This window comes from Tamandua tetradactyla, chromosome 11, assembly GCF_023851605.1.
Source record: "Tamandua tetradactyla isolate mTamTet1 chromosome 11, mTamTet1.pri, whole genome shotgun sequence".
In the NCBI taxonomy this organism is placed as follows: domain Eukaryota; kingdom Metazoa; phylum Chordata; class Mammalia; order Pilosa; family Myrmecophagidae; genus Tamandua; species Tamandua tetradactyla.
This window is the reverse complement of record NC_135337.1, coordinates 75115043-75142729: the sequence shown is the minus strand read 5'-3', so window position 1 is coordinate 75142729 and position 27687 is coordinate 75115043. Positions and strand designations below refer to the sequence as shown.

General features: G+C 48.0%; 1 protein-coding gene across 3 annotated transcripts in view; it reads left to right on the top strand.

Annotated features, from left to right (window-relative positions):
* Positions 1 to 2455: 2455 nt before the first annotated feature.
* Positions 2456 to 27687, top strand: part of VAV1 (vav guanine nucleotide exchange factor 1) — a 79330-nt gene continuing 54098 nt past the window's right edge. For 2 of the 3 annotated variants that reach the window (XM_077120919.1, XM_077120918.1), the window contains exon 1: positions 2456 to 2739. In XM_077120919.1, coding sequence (XP_076977034.1) covers positions 2536 to 2739 — 204 coding nt within the window. In that variant the 5' untranslated portion in view covers positions 2456 to 2535. Of the gene's footprint in view, positions 2740 to 11208; positions 13624 to 27687 lie in introns of those variants that run through there. The other variant, XM_077120920.1, reaches the window with a different exon arrangement.

Sequence of the window (27687 nt, the reverse complement as noted above, 5' to 3'; positions counted from 1 at the left end):
CCCCTTAGACCCGCCCTTTGGGGAACTCCGCTAGGTTTTCCCACCAGGGGTCCCGCCCACTCAGCGCGCCTCTCTTAGCCCCTCCCTCCCCTCTGTATCTTTGGCAAGTAGAACCAGCTTGAATTTAGCAGCCCGGCCGCAGGAACCCAGGCCCTTCCTTCGCGCCCACCCAGGCTGGCCTTAAGCATCCCCCGCCCTGGACGAGGGAGCGCGTGTCTCTCTTCCCGCCCTCCAGGGCTCCGGGTGGGGGGCCGAGCCTCCCGGACCTGCTCTCACGCCTGGCAGGAGGCTGGCGCCCGCTGTGACCTAAGAGGAGCGCGCTGCCCCCAGACCGCCCCCTGGGGTTTCCGGGAACAGAGCCCCAGTTGGGTGCCAGGTTCTGCGGAGAGAGATGCGGGAAAGCACGACAGCCTCCCCCAGTGGCAGCAACACGGAGTTGGGCTGGACTTTGGGGGGGGCCTGGGAAGAAGCATTCAGGTGGTTTTCTTGTTGAGAAGAATGTGTGTGTATGTGTGTGGGGGGGTTCCCATCCTAATTCCTGGAGATAGGAATGAGAAAGGTGTGTGTGGGGGGGAGACGGTGGGGACTGAGGCACGAGAGGGGAAGCTCCAGCCACGTTTATTCAGGCCTAATAATAGTCTTGAAAGAAGTCGCCGCAGCTTGCATTTATTGAGCATTTGCTGTATACCAGGGCTTTTGTGCTTGCTTGATCTATCCCATTGCATTTCATTTCCGTAGGTGCCTTAGGAGGCAAGTAATATTTCTATCACTCGATACAGAGGCAGAAACGGAGGCAAGGGGCGACTAAGCCGTTTGCCCAAGTTGACCCTGCTTTGTGAGTGGTAGAGATGGGATTCCAACCCGGAGTCCTAGAGGGCTGTCCCGACTGCCTCGTTTGCATCTTACCAGCCCTTAATCTCCGAGCTCCGGGAGAATTTTCTGCGCAGTGAAGATCACTCTCACCTACTTTATAGAAGGGGGCGTTGAGGTGCGGAGAGCCACGGATGCTCGGGGATGAAAGGTTTTGGTGTCTGTAGGATTGCAAAGCTGGGGATTTCCAGGCTGGGCTCCCCACCCCCCACTTCCCATCCCCAACCACCCCCCCGCCAGTGTGGAAGAGTTTCCAGACTCAGGGGTAGCAGCCTACCTTTGCCTTGATCTCCCCACCCGTCTGATCTTGGTATGGTCAGAGGGTAGGGGCATGGCCAGCGAAGTTGTCTAGTGCCCTCTAGTGGTTAAAAGACTTAAAAAAAAGAAAATCTGGGGAGGGGGGCGGTATGAAGTGGAGGGGTACGGCCGGGTGGGGGTGGGGTGAAGACAGAGAGAGCAGGAACATGATCTCAGTTAGTGATAAAAGCTATCAAGACAGTTAATGCTTGTTAAGTGAATGAATGAATGAAAGATGACATTGCGGTCTATAGGAGAGATGGTGGCTTAGCTTTGCCATGACAATGGTGACAAATGGATGGATTGGGGATAAATGTCAGAGATAGAGCCAATAAAATCTTCAGTCATCTATTCATTTATTCCACGGATGCCAGCAGTGAATAAAAGAGCCTCAAATTCCTGCTCTCATGGGGTTAACATTCTGATGTCAGAAATGGACAATAATGAAATAAATCTAATAAAATATCAGGCTTGGCAGATGGTAACCTGGATTTAAAGTAGGAAAGCGGGTTAGCGTGTGATGGGGTAGGAAAAGGAGCTGAGATCTGAAATGGGGAGATTTGGGAAGACCTCAAGGGGAGTTGACATTTGAATAACAACTTGTAGGCGGTAAAAGAATTGAGCTAGCGTAAAGTTGCCCAAGGCAGAGGCCACACAGCTGGTGCAAAGGTCCTGAGGTAGGCCTGGCGGGTTGGAGGAGCAGCAAGGAGGCCCATGTAGCTACAGCAGAGGGAACGAGGGGAGGGGGCGATTGGAGGAAGGGAGGGCAGGGAGGGGATGGGGCAGGGTGGACAGGGCTTGGGGGAGCTGCTGGGAGGAGTTGGGATTCTACTCCTGGGTTAGATGGGAGCCATGGAGGGCTGTCGGCAGAGGAGGGCCCATGACTCAGGTGGTCACAGGCACCCTCTCACGCTGCAGGGAGGACAGACTGGGAGATGGGGTGGGAAAGGGGATGAGGGTGACCTGGGTGGGAGGTGATGCTGGGGGCTGGACCGGAGTAGGGGCAGCAGAGGTGGTGAGAAGTGGGCAGATTCTGGGCCTGCTTCAGAGGTGGCATGGATCCTTTTGCCAATGCGTTGGATGTGGAGGGGGCCAGTGGACCCCCCCGTCTAATTGGTCTTGCCCGGCAGGTGCGGAAGGGCTGGGGAAAGGATGGGAAAAGAGAGGATCCCATGTGCAAGGGGCAGGGCCGGGCTGGGCCGCAGGTGCTCCCCCCCTCCCTGCCCCCACAGCTCCTCCTCCTTCACCCCCCCTTGGGGGTGACAGTTACAGGCAGAGAAGAGGAAGTGGTAGGACTAGCTGTGGCTCCCCGGCAGGCGGGTGGTAGAGGCCGCGAGGCTGTGCTGGCTGGCTCGTGGAGGGGCAGCCATGGAGCTGTGGCGACAATGCACCCACTGGCTAATCCAATGCCGCGTGCTGCCCCCCAGCCACCGCGTCACCTGGGAGGGGGCTCAGGTGTGCGAGCTGGCCCAGGCGCTCCGGGACGGTGTCCTGCTCTGCCAGCTGCTCAACAACCTGCTGCCCCATGCCATCAACCTGCGCGAGGTCAACCTGCGCCCCCAGATGTCCCAGGTGAGCTGCTGGCAGGGCTCTGTGCCTCTGGGCGGGCACACACAAACAGGGTTTGTGCCCTGTGCCTCTGGTTGGGCAAAGAATTGGGGATGCTCCCAAGCCTGGGGGTGCTTCCGAGTCTGGATGACCACATGGGGGCTGGTGGCACTCAGAGATTCTGGGCTGGCCCTCCTGGGGTTAATGGGCCCTGGGGTGGCTCACCCTAAACCCCTACGTTGGCTCTGAGTTAGCACACATCTAGACTGGCAAACCAGGGGTTAATGCTCCCAAGCCTTGGGCCAACTCTAGTGGGGTTCAACCCCCAGATAGGATCCCCTGAGGGTCCTGAGGGCTCCTGGAGACCCCCTGGGTGGCCCACAGTTTGCCCAAGCTTTTTGATTCCTATGTCCCCCCACCCTCCCCCCACTACACACAAGATTCAGGCTTTGGGGGAGGGGCCTCCAACGCCTTCTTCCTGCACATGTGTCTCCTCCTCCTGGGCCCCTTCCTTCCCCTCGCATCATCCTTCCCCTTAGCTTCCTGCTTGGGCCTGGGGCAGCGTGGGGTGGGGTTGGGGCTGCAGCCCCCACATTCTGGGCTTCCTCCTTGTGTCTGTCCATCCATTTAGGGGGGACATTGAGGCAGGGCCTGAGCCTGGGCCCTGAGAGTGAGCCCCTGGGGCTTGGGGGCCTAGAAATAGCCGCTCTTTCTCTGCAGGGATCTCTGCAGGGGGAGGTGGATCGGACTGTGGCCGCCCCCGGCTCAGGAAATACATTCAAATCCCTATTTGAATGTGGTGGGGTGGGGGAGGTAGTGCAGCTGGGTCTTTTCTCTGCAGTACTGTCTCTGGTACTGGGTGCTAGGGTGGAAGTGGTGGGAGCTGCTGGGCTGGACAGAGGATGGGGCTGGGGGCTGGTGGACTAGGCCTGTTCTGGGGGTTTGAGGGGGCACGGCCCTGGGGGTCAGGCCTTATCCCCAGGAGCCCTGATTGGTGGGGGAGGGCTTTCTATGGGTGGGGGCCAGCTGACCCAAGCCCCCCGAGATGTCAATCATGATGAGGGGAAGGGGCAGTTGCAGCCCAGAAAGTTAATCTGCTGAGGGTCTGGGGTGGGGGTGGGGTTTCCAGAAGGCAGGGCCTTCAGCAGGAGAGGTGGGTGTATGCTCTTGGCTTCTCTTTTGTTCCCTCGCCCAAGGACTTACCCGCTCCTCGGCTTGGGTGCTGCTTCCCGTAAGGAGGCAGGGAGACCAGTATCTCCCCCTATGCCCCTTGGCCAGCCTTGCTGACCACAGCCCCATTCCAGGCCACCCTACATTTGCAGGAACTTCTGGCAGGAGAAAGTAGTTGTTGGATCTGTCAGCTCCAGACTGGGCAGGGGCTGGAAGATGAGAGAGAATCAGGTCCCTGATGCTTCAACAGACAGCAGCTGCTAAAAGGAGAGCGGGTAGACTTAAGGATGAACTTCCACCCTTGTGTATGTCTTGCCTAAAGCTTTTTCTCTGACAGACGGCAAGGGTGCATCAGTACAGGGAAGCAGCTGTACTCCCGAGAGGTGCTCCCAGGCTGGGGGAGGCAGAACCTGCCTGGTCAAGACTGGGGCAGAGAGAGGAACCCCTGGGTATGGGCAGGCCATTGCTGGGGAGAGTCAACCTTTATGCAAGAGGGAACATTTTTGCTGGGTTTTGACATATACATAGGAGGTTCCTCATTGTTCTGATTTCCTGAGGCTAGCTTTGTCAGGTTCCAGGCTAGGCAGAGATGTATATCAACCCTTTCCATTTGGGAGCTCTGTGCCTTCCTGGCCCTGCCCATTTTTCTCTCCCTTTGAAGCTTAGTCTTATGCTGTGTCCACAATGGGGATGTATGAAGGAACTAAAAGATTGTCACAATCAGCCAGAAGGGAGGGGCCACAGGAATGACTTCTGTGAGCTACAGCTAAGCTGTGCCAAGAATCGCCCATTGGATGTGTAGGGGCCAAGAGTGGAGGCCGGAATTAGAACACTTCCAGTTTCTCTTGTTCCATCTTCATAGAAGCTCTCCTGGAAGCTCAGTTGCTCCCAGGGTGGGAGGAGCATATTCATTCATTCATACATACTTTCCCTGGGACTTCATTCATTCATATCTAACATGTGCCATGCCTTGTTCTTGGTGCGAAGGGCAGTGTGACCAAGACACATCCTGGCCCTGCTGTCAAGGCACCTGTATTGTAGCAGGGGAGCTCGGTGCTGGGTAATATGATGTACAAAATGTCAGGAGGTAGTACATGCTTTGGAGAAAACGCAGCAGGAAAGGGGATCTGGAAAGTGTGTGTGTGGATAGCATTTTGAACAGGTGTGCCAGGGAGGCTTTGCTGATTGATAAGGTGACATTTGAGTAGAAACCCAGGGAAAGTCAGGGAATGAGCCTTGGGGATCTGGAGAAAGTGCTGCTGGCAGGAGAGACTGTAGCTGCAAAGGCCCTGAGGTAGGAGCAGCTCTCTGCCCCTCTGAGAGCGGCCTTGCAAAGAGGATAACATCCAGCAAATGCTCAAATGCCCAGCTCCCCTCCAGGGCCGTCTGGGAGTCCAAACACTGGGCTTCAGAGCTGGCCATGAGGGTGGAGAGGAAGGGATGACGTGAGAGTCATTGTGGGAACCATTTGCTAGGACGTGGGGGCTGATTAGGTGTGGGGCAGGGAACGGCGCTGGGGTTCTCAGTCCCAGTGAATTGGTACCAGAGGCAGAGGTAGAGAAGAGAGAAGGTGGGATAGCTAGAGAAATGGGGGTCGAATGGGATGGGGTGAGGCTTTGGCTTGGATAGGGCAATCCCACTTCCTAACTTCACCCCTCTGAGCCTCAGTTTCCCCATCTGTGAACCATGGATGTAAGAGGCCCCTTTGGAGGGCTGTTGTGTTGTTTCGATACTGCTTAGCACAAGTGCCTGCCACCTTATAAACTCTTATAAAATGCCTTTTTAGGAAGGATGTGGGTTTCAGGAGGTTGGGTGGCATACACAGCAGATTGGAGTTAGTGCTAGGGAAGTAGTTCTCGGCTGCGGTGATTCTGCCCCCCCCCAGGGGGCACTTGACAATGTCTGGAGACATTTTTGTTGTCACACGGGGACTGGGGTGGGGGGGAGTGAGAGATGTGCTCCTGGCGTCTGGTGGGTGGAGGCCATCCTACAATGCACAAGATGCCCCCTCTTCCCACCACACCGAGAATGAATCAATACCAGATTTCAATCGTGCTGGGGTGGGAAACCCTGGGCTGGGGATCAGAGAACCAAGTGGAGTCTTTGCAATGTTTATCCGTTGTGACTCGATTACAAAAACATATAAAAAGGTGTCCACAGAAAAATTTAAGTCCTAATCCCATCCCTCAACTACCCAGTTTCCACCTCCCCCCAAAGATAGCTAGCCCCCGCTTTTTTCTTTTAAAGTTCACCATCTATCTTTCCAGAATTTCTTTTATGCAAACACAAGCAAAGAGGAATATAGGTCCTTTTTCACACCACCTTTCCTTAACACAGACGCTGGCACACACTACTCCAGCATTCTCACTTAATAACCGTATTGGGAATCTTTCCAAACCTGTACATAGATTCCATCCTTATTTTTTTTTCCTCTCTCTTTCTTTTTTTTTTTAAAAATAGCTGCATGATACTCCATTTATTTAGCAAGCATTTATATTGTGCCACGTCCCAGGCCTTAGTCTAAACCGAGGTTTGTTAAACTAATAGCCAGAGGGTCAAATACAGCTGCTGTCTGTTTCTGTAAATAAGGTTTTATTGGCAAACAGACAGGCCCATTCATTTATGTATTTTCCTTGGCTGTTTTTGTGGTATCTGCAGAATTGAGTAGTTGCTACAGAGATTGACCTGCCTGAGACGTTGAACGTATTTATTATCTGGACCTTTATATAGAAAAATGTACTGATCACTGGTCTAAATGCTTTCTATATGTCAGTTCATTTAACCCCATTATGACCTATGAAGTTGATCCTATAATTGAGACACAGAGAACTTAAGTAACTTGCCCCAGGTGACCCAGCTCCTAAGTGGAAGGGTCGGGATTTGAACACAGGTAGCTTGGTCCCAGAGTCCACACTCTCGATAATTATTCTAAACTGCCTTCTTGGTTCCATTGTGTACTGGACCATCATTTAGTTTATCACTCCTCTACTGATAGACCCTTGGGTGCTCCAGGCTTTTGTTATGACAAGCTTTCTGTAAGCAATCGCCTTGTCCATAAATATTTTTTTGGCTCCCCACTGTGTGACCTTGTATATATTACTTAACCTCTCTGTGCTTTTACAATTTCCTAATCTGTAAAACGGGAATCATAAACTCCTATCTTAAACTAATGTGGTGAAGGGCAAATTAATGAAAATAAAGAACCTAGAATAGTGCCTGGCTACATGCAAGTGTGGCAATTGGTATCATATTTATTATCACTCTTTTGCACATGAGCATGTATGTGCATAGAAGAAAATCTCAGAAATAGGATTGCTGGGTCAAAGTGGATGTGCATTTGTGATTTTGATCAATTGATATATTTCTTATAGATAGATTTTGGATAGATTGCCAATTGTTCTCCTTTGGGGAACATTCCCATATGGATTTTCCAATTATGCTTTAGCCAGCAATGCAGGGAAGCATTTGTTTCTCCACTGCTTCCAGCAGACTGTTGGGTTGTCAAACCTTTGGAGATTTGCAAACTGGATGGGTGATGGATGGAGCTCCTGGTGGCTTCATTTACATTTATCTTACTCTGAGTGAGGTTGAGCCTCTTTATGCTTGTCAGCTATTTTGATTTTCTCTCTGTGAAGTAATAACTGTTCGGATCATTTGTCCACTGTTTTTTTTCCTCCTTCTAGGATTGTTGACTTTGTCTGTATAGACTTTTAGGAGTTCTTTATCTATTAGGTTCATTGGAATTTTGAGTCGGGTACTTATTAGATTTGTGATCTTGGAGAAAAAAAAATTACTTAACTTATCTGAGCCCTGGTGTCTTATCTGTAAAACGGGGTTGTCGATAGCAGTTTCAGTGTTGCGTGAGATTTAAACATGACAAGCTAAGTTTCTATCGTGTTGATTACATAGAGCAAGTCATAAATGAACAGGAGTTATTGGGCTTGTGCGTCTGATTTCATGGAGTCTGAGTTGCCTGTAAGACATGGTATCAGTCAGGGTGTGTGATGTCAGTTGCTGTAACAAACAGCATCACTTCAATGACAAGGAGAGTACTTCTTGCTCACATCACAGCCTGGTTTGGGTGGACCAGGGAATGGAGGTATGGCTCTGCTTTACAAAGACCCACGGGCTGGCAAAGGGAACAGATAGGATGAACTTAGAACAGTCAGTAACGCAGAACTTCAGGACCCAATGCCAGGTCTGAAGGGAGCTGGCTTGGAGGAAAATGTCCTTGGGACATGGAGGGCCAGGATCAAGGATATAGGGAGAGATTCACTTAGGACGGGGAGGGCTGGTGGGAGCAGATCTCAGCTAAGCCGGTTAGGGTTGGGTGGAATACCTCACCTCGACATGCCTACCAATGAGGAAGAGCTAACAGAGATGGAAGTCTGGGAGGTCAATATTTGATGCTGTGCCTTCCTTTCCATCCCCTTCTGTTCTGAACATTTCTGCTAGAAATGTTCCTTTCCAAGCTTCCTCCAGGGCTTTTTCAGAAGATGCTCTCTTGCTCCTCATTGCCCATGGAGAAGAAGACTTACTTTACTCTGCTGTCTCACAGACTCATGCATCTGGCCCCCCTCCCTGCCCTTATCTCCTCCCTCTCCCCACCTCATTCACTCTACTGTAGCCACACCAGCCTCCTCACTGTTCCTAGAACTCACCTGGCACAGTCCAGCCTCAGGGCCTTTGCACTTACTGTCTCTCCCCATGGATCCTTCTCCTCCCATATATGCATCAGGATTGTTTTCTTACCTCCTTCAGGTCTTTTATCAGGCAGCTCTTCTCTGGTTTCCATATGTAAAACTGCACCCCATCATGCTTCCCACTCTCTGCTTTGCTTTGTTTTTCTCTGTAGCACACACTGCCCTCTGACCTATAATAGCTTTTATATATTTACTTTAATGCCTACTTCCCCCACTGGAATGTCAGGGTGGGAATTTTTGTCTCTGTCCATAGCTGTGTCTCCAGTGCCTTGCACATAGTAGGTGCTCAGTACATACTTAAGTATTCATCCATACATTTAACACAGGGGTCGGGAAACTACTATGTGTGGTCTGGTTGCCTCTTTTTGTTAATAAACTTTTACTGGAACACGGCCATGCCCTGTTGTCTACATGTGATACATGGTTGCTTTCCTGCCACAAAAGCGGAGTGAAATAGTTGCAAAAGAGGCAGTATAACCTGCTAGGCTGAAAATGTTTACTCTCTAGTTCTTGACAGAAAAACTTTGCTTGTCCCTGAATTTAATGGCATTGGTTGAGCGCTCATTATGGGATAGTGGCAGCAGATTAGCAGTGATGGCTTACAGATTGCCTGAGCTTCATCCTGTTTCTGTAGTTCCTAGTTATGTGATTTTGGGCAAGTGTCTAGGCTTCTCACATGTAGTTTTCTCATTGTAAAATAGAGATGATGGTGGATGAAGGTGATGATGATGGTGAGGATGATATCACCCACTTCATAGGCATCTCTAGGTACCAGGTCACATGCAAGGTGATGGCTATTCCATGATGAATGGGACACAGGCCCTCATGCAGCTCAGTGAAACAGATGAGGAAAAAGACAATTACATCACTGTATAACACATTCAGTAATGAAGGGGTCGAGCCCAGGATATTGTGGGAAGAGGGAGGAGGGAACCAAGAAGCAATCAGGGAAGGCTGACATCAGGGAGCAATCAGGGAGGAGGTGACATGCCAACTGAGTGTTGGAAGGTCAGGGCATATTTGAGGGGCTGAAAGAAGTTCTGTTTATCTCCCGTCCAGGTGCTACTGCTACCAGAAAGCAAAGGGGGCAGGACTGAGGGTGTGTTGGCTAGACATAGCTGGCCTTTAGAGATCTCTTCACATTGTAGAGATGGATTGTCTTCCTTTGAGATCAGGGAAGGTGTTCTGAGCCCTGGGCTTTGAGGAAGAACTTAGGAGACAGATCCCTTGGTGTTCTAGTTTGCTAGCTGCCAGAATGCAACACTACAGAGACGAATTGGCTTTTAATAAAAGGGGATTTATTTCATTAGTTCTTCAGAGGAAAGGCAGTTAACTTTCATCTGAAGTTCTTTCTTACGTGGGAAGCTCAGGGTAATCTCTGCTGGCCTCCTCTCCAGGCCTCTGGGTTCCAACAACTTTCCCCTGGGTCATTCCTTTCTGGAAGAAACACAGAAACTCGAACAAATTTGGTACCGGAGAGTGGGGTGCTGCTGCAGTTGGCAAATACCAGATATGTTGGAACGGGCTTTTTTGGATGGCTAAGGGGAAGATTTTGGAGGAACTGTGAAGAGAATGATGGAGAAGTCCTGGAGTGCTTGAGGAGACTGTTGGTGTAAACAGAACCACTGCCAGTCTGGACAAACGGGACACAAGAGGGACAAATTGGAGTTTGCAGAGTGAGAACCATGGAAGCTGGGGTATGAAGCCAAGAAACCTCGGCCAGGAGAGTGGACCCACCCACATACATGGAGAGGGTGAGGATGAGTCTCCCACCTTGTTGCAGTGGAAGAGTCATGCAGCCTCAGGCCTTGGAGAAGGTACAGCATGCTCCTTGGGGGATTGGGGAGAGCCCGGCTGCCACCACATGGAGGGGTTGAGAGTGTGCCCCGGAAATGGCAGAGAGCCCAGGCGTGGCCCTGATGCCTGGAGAGAGTGGAGCCGGAAAAGAGGTGGTCTCCTCTATGTTCCCCGAGGTTGATTTGGGAAGAGGTGGGCCACTGCACAGGCCCTTGGAAAGGGTGGGGCTGCCACTTTCTAAAGCCAAAGGATAAATGACTTTCAGACTTTGAAATCCAATGGTGTTTGCCCTGCAGGTTTTCCTTCTGGTTTCTCCAATCCTGTGACTGTCCTCCTTTGCATACTGGCATCAGATAACTTGTTTTGAGATTTACAGGTCCACAACCAGAAGAGAATTTTTTGCACCTTAATATTGTTTAAGGTGATGCCTGTAGTTGCCAAGTTGACAAGGGGTGGACATGTGGTAGTCAGATTCAGTTGTCAACTTGGCCAGGTGAACGTGCCTAGTTTTGTTGCTGTGGACATGAGCCAATGGTACATGAACCTCATCTGTTGCTGATTACATCTGCAGTAGGCTAGGAGGCGTGCCTGCTGCAATGAATGACGTTTGAGTTAATCGGCTGGTGCTTAAATGACAGAGCTCAACTTAACACAGCAAAAGCAGCTCAGCATACCTCATCTCAGCACTTGCAGCTCAGCCCAGGCCTTTGGAGATGCAGAAAGGAAGCACCCCAGGGAAAGTTGTTGGAACACAGAGGCTTGGAGAGAAGGCCAGCAGAGACCATCCTGTACCTTCCCACGTAAGAAAGAACCTCAGTTGAAAGTTAGCTGCCTTTTCTCTGAAGAACTAACAAAATAAATCCCCTTTTATTAAAAGCCAATCCATGTCTGGTGTGTTGCATTCTGGCAGCTAGCAAGCTAGACATTTGGGGAACGGTAGAAGAAATTAGGGGTGTGCAGCTGGAGATGCTTGAGGTTTGGGGAAATTCTGAGCTCAGTCTGCAGAAGTTTCAACCAAGAGGCTTGGATCTTATGATAGAAAACCCAACTGATACTGGCTTAGTCAAAAATAATGTTTGTTAGTTGGCATATCTGAAACGTTCAGGAGGATATACTTTCAGATATGGCTAGCTCCAGGGGCTCAGCTGCTACCTCAGGACCCATTCTCTCCATCTCTTAACTCCTTATTTTTTATTGGTGTTTTCTTCCATTCTCAGTCATTCTTTCCCTTCACGGAAGCAAACAAAGATCCTTAGGCATTCCCAATTGATATTTCCACAGCTCTGAATTCAGTGGAAAGTGTGAGGGTTGATTTTTGGGGGCAATCAAGCCAACATCCTAGGGCTATCTTTTTTGAGGGGGGTGTTTTAGTTTGCTGGAATGCAACACAACAGAGATGGATTGGCTTTTTTTTTTTTTTTTGGCACGGGCAGGCACCAGGAATCAAACTCGGGTTTCCAGCATGGCAGGCGAGAATTCTGCCTGTTGAGCCACCATGGCCTGCCCTCTGGATTGGCTTTTAATAAGGAGATTGATTTAGTTACAAATTCACAGTTTCTTGGAGAAAAGGCAGCTAGCTTTCAGCTGAATTTCTCTGTCACAGGAAAAGGCACATGGCAATGTCTGCTGACCTTCTCTCCTGGCTTGGGGGTTCCAACAGCTTTCCCCAGGCATGTCCTTTCTGTATCGCCAAACATCCGTGTCTGACTACACCGAGCTCCTCTCTTCTGACTCCTCTTTTGAGCCTCACTCACTGCAGAAGGCATTCCCCCTAACCAACCGCAGATCGAATCAGCCATCGGTGAAATTCACATGACGATGATTTAATCCACAGCAGCAGAACAACTGGGCAGCATCACTTGGACAAGTTGACACCTCAATCCAGCAAGTACAGGAGGTCACGCATTACTCCTGAGCCAATCACTGTGGCTAGGAGAAAGCAATGCTCTGACTGCCCAGGCTTAGGGCTCATGCCCCTTCCGTGAGCTGGGGGCCAAGTTGGCTGCACCCAAAGGAGGAAAACTGGCAATGGGGCAGGGCTCGTTCCATGGGAGAAACGGAGGGACTCTTGCTGGGGAAAGGAAGAATAGATGTAAGGGATGGATGTTGTTATTGGCATTAGATACTAAATCTAGGCCAGCGTTTCTCAACCTCAGCGTTACTGACATTTGGGACTGGGAGATCCTCTGCTGTGTGTGTGTGTGATGAGACTGTCCTGTGCATTGTAGGTTTAGTAGCAAACCTGCTTCTACCCATTAGACTCCAAGAAGAACTCCCATACCCAGTTGTGACAAAGGCATGTCTCTGGACATGGCAGAGTGTTCCCTGGGGGGACTGCCCGCTATTCTATAGCGGGGGATAGAACACACTATCTCAGGGAGATCCAAAGAGAGCTGAAGGATCGCCGGCTCGGGATGGCGAAGAAGGGATCGAGAGCCTCTCTGAGTCAGAATGTTCATTTATTTTCTTATTAGTGACGGGCCCCGTTGCTGGAGTTACAGGAAAGAATGCAGCAGACATAACCTGAGATCACAGCTTTGAGGGGGAGATGGGTAGAGAATAAGTTTCCTGTGGCTTCTGTAACAAATTGCCGCAAGCATAGTGGCTTAAAATGACAGAAATTTGTTTTCTCACGATTCTGGAGCTAGAAGTCCAAAACAAGATGTCGGCAGGGCTGCGGCCCCCCAAGGCCGTAGGAGAGAGAAGTGCTTCTTTGCGTCTACTGGCTCCAGGAGTTCCCTGGCTTGTGGCTGCATCTCTCCAATCTCAGCACCTTCGTGCGTCGCCTCGTTGTCTGTGGGTCTCAGGATATGTCATCAAATTTAGGCCCCACGCAGATAACCCAGGACAATTTCCTCTCCTTATTTTTCTAAATAGGTCACATTCACAGTTCCCAGGGATTAGACATAGACATATTTTTGGGAGGTCCACCATCCAACCCATCACAGACAGTTGAAATTATTTGCCAAAGATATTTGGCATTGTGAAATGAAACATCAGCACCATTTGTTGAATTTTTTTTTTTTGAGTGCATGGGCTGGGAATCGAACCTGGGTCTCGCGCATTGTGGGTGAGAATTCTTCCACTGAACTATCCATGCTGTAGATGAAGCAAACCAGATGCTTTCTGGAGGATGGTCATGGAGAGCTGAGAGCTGAAGGATGAGAAGCTACCTACGGCTGGGCAAAGGGCCTGCGGTGGGCAGGTTCTGAATGAAGCTGAAGGTGGTTAGAGGGAGGTGAGTGAGTGATGGGAAAGTGGTGGGAGGTCTGGCCTGGGATGAAGGGACCCTTCTGCAACGGTAACAGGGATGGCAGTGAGGGGACCAAGGAAGAGGTTGATGAAGGCATTCGAGGCGGCCTGGACTAGGATTTGGGGGGTGGGGGGGTGGGACCCAGCTCATAGATTGGGGATAGTATTGATAGGTCTTGCTGAGGTGCTAATGAAAAGAGGAGGCAAAGTGACCTTTATATTTCTAGCTTAGGGAGTGGCATGAATGAGGGTGTCATTTGCTGTGATGAGTAGACTGGGGGAGGAACAGATTTTGGGTTGTTCTGATTGAAGGCAGTGCAGCACAATGGTTAGCACAGTGGGTCTCAATCAAGGGTGACGCTGTCTTCCCAGGAGAGTCACAAGGGGGAGCTGGAGTGGGGGAGTGTGAAGGTGTTACTGGCATCTAGTGGGTAGAGGGCAGGGATGCTGCACAACATCCTGCAATGCACAGGATAGCTCCCACCCCTATCCCATCTCCGTGGTGTAGAGGCTGAGAAATCCTGCTTTAGGGGCACAGAGTTCAGTTGCCTGGGGGTAGGGAGGTGGGTCTGGGTTCCAATCCCAGCTGTGGGACCTTTTCTTTGTATGCTGTGCCGTGGGGGTCACATTTCATTCTTTTTCCATGTGAATATCACATTATCATGGCACCACTTGTGCATTTTTGTGTGTATGAGGTGCATGGGCTGGGAATCGAACCTGGGTCTCCTGCACAGCAGGCGAGAATTCAACCACTGAACTATCTGTGCTCCCCTCAGCGGTGGGATCGTGAGCATGCTAATGCACCTATCTGTGACTTGGTTTCTCCATCTTTCACATGGGGATGAGGCTAGTCCCTACTTTATAGGGCTAACATAAGAATTAAATGAGTTCATCGTTGTGCCATTATAAAGCTCTTCAAGCAGTACCTAAAAGTAATTGATCAAGCTGTGGAATTGGATGAGACTATTTGAGGAGGGAGGAGAGAGAGAGAGAAGAGGAGGAAGAGGCAGTAAAGAAGTCTGAAGTGGTGACTCCAATGAGTTAGGAGGAAAACCAAGAAGGTGTGTCGAGAGGCCAAAAGCGGAAGTGTTTCAATATGGGAGTCTCGGCGTTTTGAAAAGAGCAGTATTAATGACGTGGAGGGAAGAAGGATTCAGAGAGTATAATGAATAGCAACCACCAACGAGAATGACAGGTCACATTTATTAGGTACTTGTTAGGTGCAGATGCTGTTCTAATTATTTTACACTTATAAACTCATTTAATTTTCATAACAAACCTATGAAGTAGGTACCCTTAGGTTTAGGCTATTTACTGCTGAAAAAAAAAAAAAAACAACCAACCAAACAAAAACCTTCCCAGAACTTAGTGACATCAAACAACAGCTGTTTTATGATTCTCCTAAAACAGTCAGGAATTCAAACAAGGTACAGTGATGATGACTTGTTGGATCCACAATCCAGAAAAATCTTGACTCTTCGGAGGCTGGACTCATCCGCAATCTTCTTCATTCACATATCGGATGGCCCAAGGTTGTGTTCCGAATGGAGCATTTATACTTGGCTTCTCTGTGCAGCTTGGGCTTTCCTCACAGCATGGTGACTCGGTTTTTTTAAAAAATACATTTTTACTGAGATATCTTCTTGCACCATACAGTTCAACCATAGTATACCATCAATGGCTCACAATATCGCCACATAGTTGTGTATTTTATCACCATGATCATTGTTAGAAACTTTGTGTCCCTCAAGAAAAATAAATAAAAAGAAAAAGAAAAAACCCATACATCCCTTAGCCCTTACCCCCCCCTTGACCACTAGTATTGCAAACTACCCCAACTTTTTTTTACCCCTTACCCCCTCCATTATTTGTTTATTTTTGTCCTTATTTTTTTTAATCATCTGTCCATACCCCACATAAAAGGAGCATCAGCCACAAGGTTTTCACAATCACACGGTCACATTGTAAAAGCTCTGTAGTTATACACTCTCCTTCAAGAAACACGGCTACCAGAACAAAACTCAACAGTTTCAGCTGCTTCCCTCCAGCAACTCCAATGCACCATAAACAAGAAAGGGATATTTATATAATGCATACGAATAGCCTCCAGGATAACCTCTCGACTCTGTTTGAAATCTCTCAGCCACTGACACTTTATTTTGTCTCATTCCTCTCTTCCCCCTTTTGGTCAAGAAGGCTTTCTCAATCCTATGACGCTGGGTCCGGGCTCATCCCGGGAGTCATGTGACTCGTTTTGGAGAAGGGTAGTGTACTGAAAAACGTAGCTGGCCTTTGTTCCCAGTGCCTGGGGAAGCACCCTCTGAATCTTTGGAATTCCCTGTGATAAGAATGTCTTAACATTCCTAATGCCTTAGGGTGGGGGCTGGCCAAACCAGGGAGACCTGTCAAGTGGTTAGGGGGTGGGGGCTTTAAGCTACATCATACTGTCCCATATAACCCACATCAGCCCACTTTCCTGACCCCTGGGAGGGAAGGAGAGTTGGGGGATGGAGTTTGAGTTCAACCACATGGATGTGGATTCCTCCAATCTGCCTGTGCAATGAAATGCCATGTAAACTTGGTAAACTCAAAGCTGGAGGGAGTTTCCACAAATAAGAAGATCCATCTCTGTGCTGGGAGGGTGTTCTGGTTTGCTAACTGCCGGAATGCAACATACCAGAAACGGAATGGCTTTTAACAAGGGGAATTTAATGTGTTGCTAGTTTACAGTTCTAAAGCCGAGAAAATGTCCCAATTAAAACAAGTCTATAGACATGTCCAATTTAAGGCATCTGGGAAAAGATACCTTGGTTCAAGAAGACCGATGATGTACAACGTTTCTCTCTCAGCTGGAAGGGCACATGGCGAACGAGGCGGCGTCTACTGGCTTTCTCGTGGCTCTACCAAAAAAAGGGACTCTCTCCAAAATGTTTCCTCCTTTAAAGGATTCCAGTAAGCAACTCTACCTCCAGTGGGTGGAGACACACCTCCATGGAAATCATCTAATCAAAAGTTACCACCCACAATTGGATGGGTCACATCTCCATGGAAACAATCACAATGCTCCCACCCAGCAATACTGAATGAGGATCAAAGGGTATGGCTTTTCTGGGGTCCACCACAGATTCAGACCGGCACAGAGGGTGACATGCTCTGACTCCATCTGGGAAGAACATGGACACATGCATTTGAGACCCTCCCCATTCTTCCTATTTGCATCTCTGTCCTTTTTGTGTGTGTGTGGGGGGGGGAGTTTCTTTTCATTTGTATCTTTTTATTATAATTGAGCTAAGATCTCAAAATCCAGCACTTCCAGTCAGTTCTATGAGTCATTTCTAGTGAAATATCGAACCGGTGGGCATTTGGAACCCCAGAATTTGTAGCTAGTTGGCCAGAAGTATGGGTGGCCTGGACTCCCAAATGTGCGACTGATGCCTGGAAGGTAATTTTGTAGAGAATTACCCTTGACATGGGGAGTCTGCCCTAACTCCAGATAATCAGAATTGAATGGAGCAGATGAGCCTCTAACGATGTTTCAAATGACTGGTTCTCCCAGTCGGAACAGCAGAAATCATCCTAAGTCTTTAAAACTGAGAGAATTTAATTCAGGGAGTTGGTTACGTGGAGCTGAGAAGGCAGATGGAGGTTGGTGGAGCAACTCAGAGAGTAGCCAAGAAGGAAGCTGCTACCATCTCCATAGGTTGGAGGGAAATTTTAAAAAGTGGTGTTATAGATACCCAGGGGCGAGAATAGGAGCTGCCTCCAGGAGACCCGACTTCTCCCCTCCTCCCACCCTCTATTGTCCCCCAGAGCCTTTCATTGGCTGAACCTGCCAGGAAGCCGGTGTGCAGAGGGACCTGGGAAATGTAGTTCCCTTCGATTCCAGCAAAGCAAAGGAGGGGGTGGGCCGTGTATCTGACAGCATGCGGGCAAATCAGCCGCATCCACTTTGAGCAAGGACTTCTCTCCGAGCTCAGTGTATTGCCTGCAGAAAAGGAGCCCTGGCTCCTAGTGGGACTCTTTGGACGGTCGAATGAGCCAATCAAAATGCACACGAGCCCCTTCGCCCAGTGGCTGGGACATAGACAATGCTCATTTAATTGCAGCTGCCGCTATTGCTATTGGTCTGAGAATTGACAACGTGCAGGAAGCTCCTTAGCACTCGTGGCCGGGCAGTTCTGGGTTTCAGTTACCCTTAGATCAAGTCCAAATCTCCTTGCTCGTGACTGCCTGCTGTGGGTCAGCAGCACACAGCTAATCTGCCTTCCCCCTGACAGTGCATCAGAGATCTGCCTATTGCGATTGTGATGCAGCTTCCCCAATTCACTTCTACGCCAGGAAAAAGCCCTGCAGCCCCTTCTCGGTTCTTCAGTGAACAGACTTTCCAGAGGTCCAGCCTGGGGAGCTGTCTTGCACCATATCTTTCTGGGAGGCCCAGAACTGACCCCTGAATACAGCATCTAAGCACCCCAAGGGGACTCTGGGAGATATGGCAGGACAGTGGGGTGCCTTGCAGTAAAAACTGGCCCCGGTTTTTAAAACTTGTAAAATATAGCATATGTACCAAGCAAAGAAAGAAAAAGCAATCATTTTCAAAGCACACGCCAACAAGTAGCTACAGAACAGATTCCAGAGTTTGTCTTGGGCTACCATTCCACCATCTCAGGTTTTTCCTTCTATCTGCTCCAAAACTGGAGGCTAGAAGAAATACTAGTGATTCAGTAGCTATGTTCATTTGTTAAATCCTGTTTTCTCTTTTATACCTCCTCCTTCTCCTTTGATCCTTCTCCCCATATATAGGGCTGTTCTGACTTCTTCATGTTGAGAAGGGGTGTCCACGCTAAAGGATAAGGGGCTGTGATTAGTTGATAATTCTGGAGAAGCTAGACCCATGTGGGTTTCCAGATTATCTGACCTAGGAACCCTCTGGGAATGATAGGTTCCAGGAAAGCAAACCTAGTGCATGAGACCTTTATAGAGTCTCAGTTCAAGCCCTAGGTGTTCTTAAGAGTCAACAGGAGTGATGTTGGTTGGGGGTTGGCAAACCATGGCAAACAGCAATATCTAACTGAAGCTTGCCTAAGAGCAGCTTCCAGAATAGCCTCCTGACTCTATTTTATCTCTCTTGGCTACTGATGCCTTATTTTATTACACTTCTTTCCCGTTTTTGGTCGGGAAGGCATTGCTGCTCCCACGGTGCCAGGGCCAGACTCATCCCCCGTAGTCACATCTCATGCTGTCAGGGAGCCCTGGCCCCATGTTTGTTAGATGCTCCCAGTTTTGGTAGATGGGCCCCTGATACCACCCTCGCTTCATCCCTCCTTATTCTACCCCTCACTCACTCTGCTCAAGCTGCGTGGGCCTCCTCGCTGTTCCTCCAAAAGCCAGGCCCGGTCCTGCCTCAGGGTCTTAGCATGGGCTCTTCCCTCTGCCTGGAATGCTTTTCCCTCAGATATCTACCTGGCTGCTTCCTTCACCACCACCGAGTCTCTTCTCAAACATCGCTCTCTCGATCGACCCCTATTAAAAACTGCACGCCCCTCTTGGCATGACTTATCCCCCTTTCCTATATATTTTTCTTATTTAATATTTATTAGCTTCTAACAAGACTATACAATATATTCATGTGCAGCATCTGTTGATTGTTTCCCTCTGTTAGGAGGGCAGGGATTTTTATCTCTTTTTTCATGGGGCATCCCCAGTCCCTAGACCAGTATCTGGTATACAGTAGGCACTCAATAAACTTTGTGAATGAATGAAGGGGTGGCTGAATGATCAGAGCCTCCCTATATGCTGTTCTCTCTGCCTGGGACCCTTTCTTCCCCTCACACTCTAAATTAAGACTTATTTGAACAGAAGGAATACACATTTGTCTCTCATTTAGTATTATCAAGGGCAGGAAAAAAATGCGTCAGATGCAGTTTTGCATTATTGACTGATTTTTTTTTTTACCTCCTCCCGATTTGCATGATTTATTTTTATTCAGATTAAACTCTAACCCCCAGTTAGTCATCCCAAGACTCTAGTTTTAGGGAAGAGATGTAGAAAACAGCCAGTAACCTCTGTGTTTCACAATTACAAAAACAGCAACAACAACCAATAGCTTTCCTGACATGCAATCAATGACATATTTAAAGTATACAATTTGATAAATTGTATCAAGATAGCAAACTAGCACCCCAGAAGTCTCCTCATGTCCCCATGTAATCTCTCCTTCCCTCCCCTTCCCCTTACGCCCCCAAAGCTTCCATGCCCAGACAACCACTGCTCTGCTTTTCGTCATTACAGATACGTTTGCATTTTCTGGTTTTATATAGATGGAGCCATACAGCACATCCTCTTTTTCAGTCTGGCTTCTTTCACTCAGCATAATTTCTTTTGAGATTCATCCATGTTATTGTGTATATCGGCGGTTGGTTCCTTGCTGTGGGTGAGTCACGCCTGGATGGACGGATGACCCACAGACGACTTATCCATTCGCCTAACATTTGGGTTGTCCCCACCTTTCTGGCTTTTTCAAATACAGCTGTTACGAACATTCTCGTACAAATCTTGATATGAACATTCACATTCATGTCTCTTAGGGAAATGCCTCCGAATGGAATGGTAGGTGCGTGTTCAACTGTTTAAGGAACTGGGAAACTGGTCTCCAAAGAGGGCTGCCTGGCACACTTTTCGTCTTTCCTTCTTCATCGTTCAGCATCAAGCCTCCCTGGTATCGCTCCCGGTTCCCCACCCCCCAAAAGCCTTAAGAGACACATCCCCCTTTTAACATCCCCACGGCTCTCTGCATGTCTTTTCACTCTCACCAAAATCGTGACCAGGTATTCGTGCTACGAACTGCTCAGTGTCGTCTCACTTCTAGACCACAAGCCCTCCCTTGGCTGCCACTGAGTCCCAGTACTTGGTACACAGGCGGTACCCAGTCTTGAGGGTCACGGCCTCCAAGTGTGCTGGCTGAATGAGTGCATGACAAAGCTTTGAGCCAGGTACTAGAACTGCGATGCTGTCTTCATTCCCAAAGTAGCGATGGGTCAATTGAGGCACCAAAGGCGAAGTGACCATCCAAGGTGACTCAGCTGGGCAGCGACTAGGCTGGAGTTGAACCGCTGAGATGCTGGTGTGCGTTGGGGTGGGAGGTGAGATGGGGCGCTGGAGAGGACAGAGTCACTGATGCCAGGAAGGCGTTGAAGTCTAGGATAGGGAGTTTGCACTCTGCCCGTCTCCCGGGAAACTTTCGGAAGGGTGCACAGCACGCCCAGCTTCTCTGGGCAGGCAGCATTTGGACCTTCAGAGAGTCTGAGGCCCCAAGATGAAGGGGCTAAGGGGTTGAGGGCAGAGCCCCCGCCCCTCCCTTCGGTCTCCCCAAGCAAGCCCTGCCAACAGGCATTTCCTGTTTCCTGTCTGCTCCCTGGGGCTCGGTGGGGGTGGGGAGAGCTGATTGCAGCGGTTCTGCTGGGCTCTGGGTCCCCTTTCTTGCTCCCCTTCTGCCATTAGCAGGGGGTCTCTGTCCCTGCAGGCTGGTCCTCTGAAGGGGGCTGGTGAACCAACTGACATTTGCAGTTCCCTCTCTGTCTTGGGTGGGGGCTGGGCTGATGGGGGAACTGGTGGGGGACTCACAGGCAGAGGGGAAAAGAGCCTCAGAGTTTACCACAGTGTCTGGGTGCTGATTTGCATATGGGCGTGATGCCAGCCTGACCTGACCCTGGCCCTCTCCGGGATCCTGGTGGAAGGAGGAAGAGAGCTGGGGGTTTGCCCCCAACCGCAAGGAAAAGTTGTCACAAAGCCCTTCTACATTTGTTTAAAGGCCTCCTGTTTTTTGACACCTTCCCTCATGCTTCAGGTGACTGGGAAGTCCTTCTGGTGGTTTAACTTCAGTCACTCCTGCTGTCTGAGGGACAACCTTCAGCTGCCCCTCTCTGGCCCAGAGGGATGATGAGTCATATCCCCCTCCCCGTTTTGAGGCATTACATGACTGGGGAGAAGAAGTCTCAATGGTCAGCTGATCTCCGGGAGGTTGGGAGGGAACTTCCTCCATCAGGTCAGAAAAGGCCATCTGTTCTGGTGAGCCTGGTGATCGGAAAGCCCTGTCTGGAGTCCGTCCATGACCCATAAAGCCCGCTGGGATTTACCCATCCACGGCCAGGGAGCTTTACATGTGATGCGTGTCCTCCATTCAGCTCTCTATTATGCCATCTTCTACGTGACAGCAAGAGGTGGTTCCACGAGGCTGGGTGGCACAGTGGTTAGGAGCTTGGTGTCTGGGTTTGGGGAGCTGTTACCTGGCTCCCATTTCTACCTATGTGATTGTCAAATGGGGACTCATTCATTCGCCGACTTTTATTGCATATGTACTAGGTGCCAGGAATTGTATTGTGTCAAGAACAGGACAGTGAATAAAAAAAATGCAGGCATACCTGGCCTTGTGGAGCTGATGTTATAGTGTGTGTATGTGTGTGTGTGTGGGGGGGGGGGGGCAGGTAGAGGTGTGTGGTGCAGGGACAGACAAAGACAAAATAAGTTAATGAAATATAAAGAAGAACTGTGCCTGCAGCCAATCTCATCCCATCTGATTGAAAGAGAAAGGGGAAGGGGTGGTTTTTTCCTAAAGGTAAATCAGGGTTCTATTGTGGGTGGGATGGAGACACCCAATGAATGCCCAGGAGGGTGAGGATTATGAGGAGTTGGAGGTGCTGAGTGACCTGGATGAACTGAACTTCAGTCTTTTGGGACTCAGTCCAGCAATTCATGGATGCATCTCTAAGGATTTAAGATCTCTGTAGGCAAGGGCCAGATTGGATGGAATTATTGGCCAATCAATATCTCCATAATTAGCTAATTGTTCTAGTTTGCAAGCTGCCGGAAGACAATATACCAGAAACAGAATGGCTTTTAAAGAGGGGAATTTATTAGGTTGCAAGTTTACAGCTTCAAGGCTGTGAAAATGTCTAAAGTAAGGCAAGGCTATGAAAATGTCTAAGTTAGGGCATCCAGGGAAAGATATGTTGGTTCAAGAAGGCCGATGACGTTTTCAGCTGGAAAGGCACATGGTGAGATCTGCTAGCTTTCTCTTCAATGGCTTCCCCAGGGCCCTGTCCATTAAGTTGGCTCTTTGGGTGCTGGTTGCTCTAAAGCTTTTTTCAAAATGCTTCCCTCTTAAAGGGCTCTAGTAAGCACTCCCACCTTGAAAGGGTGGAGACATATCTCCACGGAAACCATCTAATCAAAAGTTACCACCCACAATTGAGTAGGACATATCTCCATGGAAACAATAATAAGATCTCACCCAGCAATACTGAATGAGGATTAAAGGACATGGCTTTTCTGGGGTACATAATAGCTTCAAATCGGCACGCTATAATGTTATTAATTAATCAATACGTTCAGAATTAATGAATGATTATTCTCATTCTTTCTGCCATCACTCATTCTTTTGTCTACTATTTCTCAGGGGCAGGGGATATGATGGTTGATAAGTTAAATTTCTGTCCTAATGATTCTTACTGTGTACTGGGATTTCAGTCATTAGGGCAGAGACTTAGCTATTGTAAATGTTAGATGGAGGGATATTTTATGATCTAAACCTAGACAATTGGAGAGGAAAAGGGGCTAATATTCATATTTACTCCTGGGAAGATGTGGAGTAACCTACAATATTAGTAGAAGAGTCAATTTCCACCACTTTGGTAATCCATTTGGCAGCATCTACTAAAGCTGAATATGCATGTTTATAATCCAGGAATTCCACACCTGGGCATGTATCCAAGTGAAATGAGTACCTTTGCGCATTAAAATAAATGGATATGAATGTTTATAGCAGCTTTAGTCTTAATAGCCCCAGCCTGGAAATGACCCAAATGGCCTTCATCCAGGTAATGGATAAAGAAATGGCAGTATATTCATTTAATGACATGCAACTCAGCAATAGATAGTAACACATTACTGGTACACTCTGTCTCAGTTTTCCAAGGCGCTCTATAAGAAACACCACCCAATAGGTTGGCTTAAACAATGAGAATTTATTGGCTTACTACTAAGGCTAGAAGTCCAAAATCAAGGCGTCCATAAGATTATGCTTTCTCCCCTAAATTTGCAACATTTTAATGCTGGCTGACTTCCAGCCCTGGGGTTCTTGGTTGCCCCATCAACTGATGATATCCGCTTTCTCTTCTGCATTCCACTGGCTTCTGGCCTCCAGCTGCTCCTGATGGCTCTTCTCAGGAAGTTTGACTTTCTTCTGCTCATACAGTCTCCCAGAAATGCAGGCTAAAACCCACCCTCATTCAGTTGGACAACACCTTAACTCAAAATAGCATCTGCAAGACGTCCTATTTACAATAGGTTCATACCCACAGGAAAGTGGGTTAAGATTATGTCTAAATTGGGTTACTTAATTCAATTTACCACACTCACAACAGCATGTCTGAATCTCAGAGACAGAATGCTGAATGAAAGAAGCCAGCTACAAAGAGGATGTACTGTGGAATACCATTTTTCATAATGTTCAAAAACAGACCAAGGGAATGCAAGGGCAGTTCCGTGGTAGAATTCTTGCCTGCCATGCGGGATACCCGGGTTTGATTCCCAGTCCAGGTACTTCTCCAAAAAACAACAAACAAGCAAAACAAGCAAACAAAAAGCAAACGAACAAAAATTTAACCAATGGTGTTGCAATAACGGGATACTCATGTGGAAAAATAATGAAATGTGACCCCACCATACAGTATACGAAAACAAAACACAACACAACAACAAAACAGACCACACTAACCTATGGTGCTAGAAATCAGAATAATATTTACTCCTGGTGTGGGGACTGGAGAGCTAGAAATGTTCCATACCTTTTTATTTTTTTAAATATGTCTCCCTACATATGTGTATTTCTATATCTATACATACTGGAGTAGTTAGATTCAGGTGTCTACTCGGCCAGGTGATGGTGCCCAGCTGTTCTGTTGCCATGGATTTAAATCATCAGCATGTGGATTTCATCTGTGGCCGTTTACTTCTGCAGTCGGCTAAGGGCTGTGCCTTCTGCAACGAGTGACATTTAATTTAATTAGGAGACCTCAGCACAGCCCAGCACACCTCAACTCAGCACTCGGAGTCGACAGAGACTGAGACGTATGGAGATGCAGAGAGGAAACACCCTGGAGAAAGCCATTTTAACCTGGAAGCTGGGAGAGAGGGCCAGCAGACATTGCCATGTGCCTTCTCACGTGACAGAGAAATCCAGATGAAAGCCAGTTGCCTTTCCTCCCAGGAGCTGTAAATTTGTAACTAGATAAATTCCCTTTATGAAAGCTAATCCATTTCCGGTGTATTGCATTTTGGCAGTTTTAGCAACCTAAAACACATACACACACAAACAGGCAGATATGTGATATGCATAATGTAGGGATTTTTGTCCACAACTTTTATTTTTGGGGCGGTGGCAGTGGTGCATGGGCTGGGAATCTAACCCTGGTCTCCTGCATGGCAGGCAAGAGTTCTACCACTGAACCACCCGTGACCCACATGTCCTATATCTTGATCTAGATTTACACATTCGGTTGTGTGCTTGATTGTATCTATGTGTACCTCAATTAAAAAGTTAAACAAGGGGGCGGGCCACAGTGACTCAGCAGGCAAGAACACTTGCCTGGAATGCCAGAGGACCCGGGTTCGATTCCCGGTGCCTGCCCATGTATATAAAAAAAAAAAAGTTAAACAAGGAAAATAAAATCTCCTCCCCCCAGCAAATAATTGCACCAGGAGAACTGCTATAAACTGCAACCATCCTTGGCAAACTGCAATGTAATCACTCTGTGTAACAGGGACTCAAAGTAACAATGGCTTAAACAAAATAAATTATTTCTTTCTCCCATAATAATCTGAGCTTAATCAATTCAAGGCTAATATGTCAAGGACCAGATCCCCCTTCTGTTTTACTGCTCTGCTACTCATGCAGCATTTCCCTTATCCCCAGTTTCTAAGAGAGCTCATAGCCCTCCTTTTTAAGGATGCTACTTGGAAATTGCACCGTCACTTCAGACCACAGTACATTGGCCAGAACTAGGTTATGTGACCACACTTAATGCATCAGTCAGCTATGGCCACCAAATGCTGTGTAACAACCAACCACAAAGCTTCAATGTTATAACACAATAAATAAGTGCATATATGAAAGTTGGTTGGGTTGCCTAAACTCTGCTGGGTTTGGTCAGGGTGGCTCTGGCCAGCTTTGACCACCAGCAGGCTGGCCTGGATCTGTCCTTCCTGTGGTGATGGTGGAGGTACAAGAAAACAAATGGAAACATGCAATGTTCTTGAAGCCTAAACTCAAAAATAATACAGTCACTTCAGCCTCATTCTATTAGCCAAAGCAAGAGGTAGAGAAGTATACTCTGCCCATAGTGGGAGGGCACTGCCAAATTGTGAAACAAAGGGTGCTGCTACAGAGAGAGGCAAAGAATTGGAGCCATTAAGGCAATTATCATGACTGGTTGCTAAGGGAGCTGGGGAAGGTAGTCTTTATTTCAAGTGGCCATAAACTGATGAACTTATATTTACTGCTATAGAAAAACTGAAGAATGGATTTTGAGACCAATGGAAAAGCTATGCTCCTAGGATTAACACTAGCTTTTGTAACAAACACTAGCTTCTGTAACATTGATTTCAATGGTTTGACACAATAGAAATTAATTTCTTGCCCATCTAGCCATCCAATGCATGGATTCCTGGTACTGGGCAGAGTGACTCTGGGACACAGGCTTTTTTAAATTTGTGGTTCTGTAATCCCTTAGTGTCTCAGCATTATTTCCATCTTGCAGATGATAGGGAGAAAGTATGGAGAGAATACTCCTGTTACTGCAATACATTGTTCCAAAAAGAATGCATGGAGAATGCTCACATTCCATTGGCCAGAATGAGTCACATGGCCACATCTTCATGCAAAGGGGTCTGGGAAATGTAGTCCTTGGCAGTTCCATATTATGGAGGAGAAAGAATGAATTTTGGAAAGTTAGCTGCCTTGGCCACAGGGAGGAAGCACAGATAGAACCTGGCTCTGGTAGGCAAGACGTTGATTAAGCTATTCTTCTCCTCTCTGGGTTCCTTTTCTCTTCTGAGTGATGAAGTTTGGAACCTCGTTGACATTTGTGATGGCTGGATTCAGATGTCAACTTGGCCAGGTGATGGTACATAGTTGTCTGGCCAGGCAAGCACTGGCCTAACTTTTACTGCAAGGATATTTTATGGTTGGTTGATAAACCAGAAGGCTGGTTTATTAAATCATTGGTCAGTTGATTACAGCTGTGGCTGGTTATATCTACTATCAACTAAGGGTGTGTCATCCACAAAGAGAGGATCCAATCAGTTGGATTTTATCCAATAAGTTGAAGTTTTTAAGGGAGAAGAGAGAATTCTCACTGTTTTTTCAGTCAGTGAGCCTCTCTTTTGGAGTTCGTTTAGACCCTTCATCAGCCAGCCTCGCAGCCTGCCCTATCGATTTTGGACTCTTGTATTCTCAAGGTTAATTGAGACAACTTTTATAAATTTCCTATTTTCAGATATCTCCTGTTGGTTCTGTTTCTCTAGAGAACCCTGACTAATACAGAAATCATATCTGACTGATGCATAACATGCTATGTGATCACTCTAGTGAATGGTGTTGGAGCAGAAAATTAACATAAGGGAAAGTAATTCTTAAAAAGAAAATTAAATGGGGTTCATAGCCAACATTTCTTCATATAAGCCATTCCATGGAATTGCAGTCACCACTGAGGTAAAAATAATCCACAGCATTACCAGCCAACATGAGATGCTTGGAGAACAGTTGCTTCAGAGCCAACAGAGATGCAGACATTTGGAGATGCTTGGAGTGCCAACAAAGAGAGAAGGTGCCTAGGCATAGATGTTTGGAGATGCAGAGCCCAGCAGATGTCACCATGCACCTTTCCATGAGATGCTAAGCAAGCCAGAACTCAGAGTTGTGTCTCAGAGAAGCTAAGTGAAGGCCCACAGATGCTTAGAGAGGAAACCACTGGCATCAGAAGCTGGAAGCAATGGA